Source organism: Papilio machaon, chromosome 4, assembly GCF_912999745.1.
Source record: "Papilio machaon chromosome 4, ilPapMach1.1, whole genome shotgun sequence".
NCBI classification, from domain to species: Eukaryota; Metazoa; Arthropoda; class Insecta; order Lepidoptera; family Papilionidae; genus Papilio; species Papilio machaon.
The window spans coordinates 1,778,924-1,781,119 of record NC_059989.1 but is presented as its reverse complement, the minus strand read 5'-3'; the positions used below and the strand labels follow the sequence as shown (position 1 = coordinate 1,781,119).

The 2,196-nt window shown below is 45.4% G+C and overlaps 1 protein-coding gene across 1 annotated transcript; it reads left to right on the top strand.

The window, feature by feature from the left end:
* Positions 1-568: 568 nt before the first annotated feature.
* Positions 569-1,391, top strand: LOC123723614. Its single transcript, XM_045686810.1, has 2 exons — positions 569-1,082; positions 1,333-1,391. The coding sequence occupies exons 1-2, from the start codon at positions 569-571 to the stop codon at positions 1,389-1,391; spliced, it is 573 nt and encodes a 190-aa protein (XP_045542766.1).
* The last annotated feature ends 805 nt before the right edge of the window (positions 1,392-2,196 follow it).

Sequence of the window (2,196 nt, the reverse complement as noted above, 5' to 3'; positions counted from 1 at the left end):
TAGGTTTTTAATCGGGTCGTTTACGTTACATTTTTTATTGTACGATTGCTACGTAATATTAATCGGCCATTAGGGTTCCGTTTGTTGATTTCTTATAGTTTAGATTATTTCATTTGGGGTTCTTTCATAATAGTTTTATATTAAATTGAGTAATTTCACGGTTTTTTCTAGTATATTTAAATAAGAGCTTTTTTACGTAACGGTTTTTTTTGTAGGTTATGTTACGGTGCATAATATAATTTGGTGTTTTTTTAAATTTTTTTTTTATATTACGGTTAATAATTTAATTTAGTATTTTTTTTCTTTTGGTAGTTTTTATGTTATCGTCGATAATTTAAGTTGGTCGGTTTTCATTACGGTTGTTTTTTTTTTGTTTTGTTTTTTTTTTATTAGGTTATTCTTTGTAACGGGTTTCATACATTTGGTTAAGGCGAGAATTATCTACCCACCATTTAGATTTTTTTTTTCCTTTAACGACCATTTGTAGTAAGCGGTTTCTGGAAGCATCGATAATTTTCTACCTTCGATTTTATTTATTTATTTTTTTTGAAATTTTATTTTATTAATTATGGCCGGCAAATATACCGCTAGGATAACAGGCGTGCTGAGATGGCTCGCCTCAGCGGTTTTGAATATTTCTAGGCCGGACCGTGCGCAAGCCCTTATGGCTAGATATCAGGTTCTAGACGATCAAATGGCGGATCTATATGCGGCGTACCGTGGCATTCTAGAGTTAGGTTTAGAAGCGGATGCCATGGCGAAGATTAATGCTGACATTGATCAGGCCGACGACCTGGCTGATCAAATTATTCAGGCTGTCGGTTCCCTTAAGGAGTCAAGCGCTGCTGACGCGCGCGTTACTGCGGAGTCGGAGGCGTCACCAGCGCTCATGAGTAGATTGCCGCTGCTCGATTTGCCACAATTTAACGGTGACTTGGAACAGTGGGTTGCTTTTAACAATTTATTTGAAAGCATTGTTCACAGTCGTAGGGATTTGACCCCTGCTCAGAAGCTTGCCTATTTGTTGGCGTCGTCAACGGGAGAGGCCAAGGGCCTCGTCCAACATTTAGGTCTTGTTGACGGTAATTATGATATCGCCCGGGACTTACTCAATCGTAGGTATCAGAATGTTCGGCGATTAGCGGATAGTCACGTTGCTGCTATTCTAGGCCTACCTAGGATTTCGGTTACGCAGTCGTTGCGCACACGACTTCTAAATCCTTTGTTAATAGCGGTCAACGGTCTCAAGGGTTTGGATTTACCTGTGTCCACGTGGTCGTTTTTATTATTACACATAATTCTTTCCAAATTACCTTACGATTTACAACATAGATTTGAACTGCAATACGGCGGGGACTCCGCCACTCATCTTCCCAGCTTTGACAACCTAATTTTATTCCTGGAGGATGAGTGTCGTCGATCGGAGAATGTCCCCCCTCCCCCTTCGGGGCCTCCCGTAGTTGCTCCTAGAGCGAGGCCCGCGGGTAACGAACACCGTCCACCGGTTTGGGCGCGTAATAGGCCACGAATGTTTAACGCAGCGGTACGACAGGCACAGGACGTTCACTGCAGTTATTGTCGGGATACAGGACACGGTGTTACGGGTTGCCCCAAGTTCCGGGAACTACGTTGGCAAGCTCGACGCGGTATTGCTCGCCAACGGTTTTGGTGTTATTGCTGCTTGGGGAACCACCTTGTCTCGCACTGCCAGTCCACTCGTGCGTGCGGTCAAAGTGGAGGTAGACATCATCTCCTGCTGTGTGGGAACCGCAACGGCTCGCACTCGCCAAACACTCGGGGACTTGTAACTTCCCCTGTTCACAATACAAATACGGATGAACATTGGTCTGGAGCTATGCAGCGGACTTCAGGTCGCCGTGATGTTAGGTCTCCACCACGGCTTAGTGCCAACCACGAACGGCAAAGTACTCATGGTTCACCAGCGAGTACGGGCGGGGGGCCGCGTGACTCTTGTAGCGCCCCTCAAGCTGCGGCAAAGGAGCCTGGTGCGGCCGGCGCTCGCTCGCCACTCCACTTCTTGGACTGGCCTCGGTTGGAGCGTCGCCGACTGCATATATCGGATCATCAGGTGATAAGTGATCAGAATCGCCCTTCCTCCACACCACATATAAACAAATCATCACAGGAACGATAAGTCGTTCCACTTTTCCATCGCAATGCATCTCATCGCTTAGT

Excerpts from the sequence above, each read along its gene's own strand:
- LOC123723614 (XM_045686810.1), top strand. The coding sequence starts at position 569 with ATGGCCGGCAAATATACCGCTAGGATAACAGGCGTGCTGAGATGGCTC. Across the intron at positions 1,083-1,332 it reads ACATTTAGGTCTTGTTGACG|ATTTGAACTGCAATACGGCG; the intron begins GTAATTATGATA and ends TTTACAACATAG.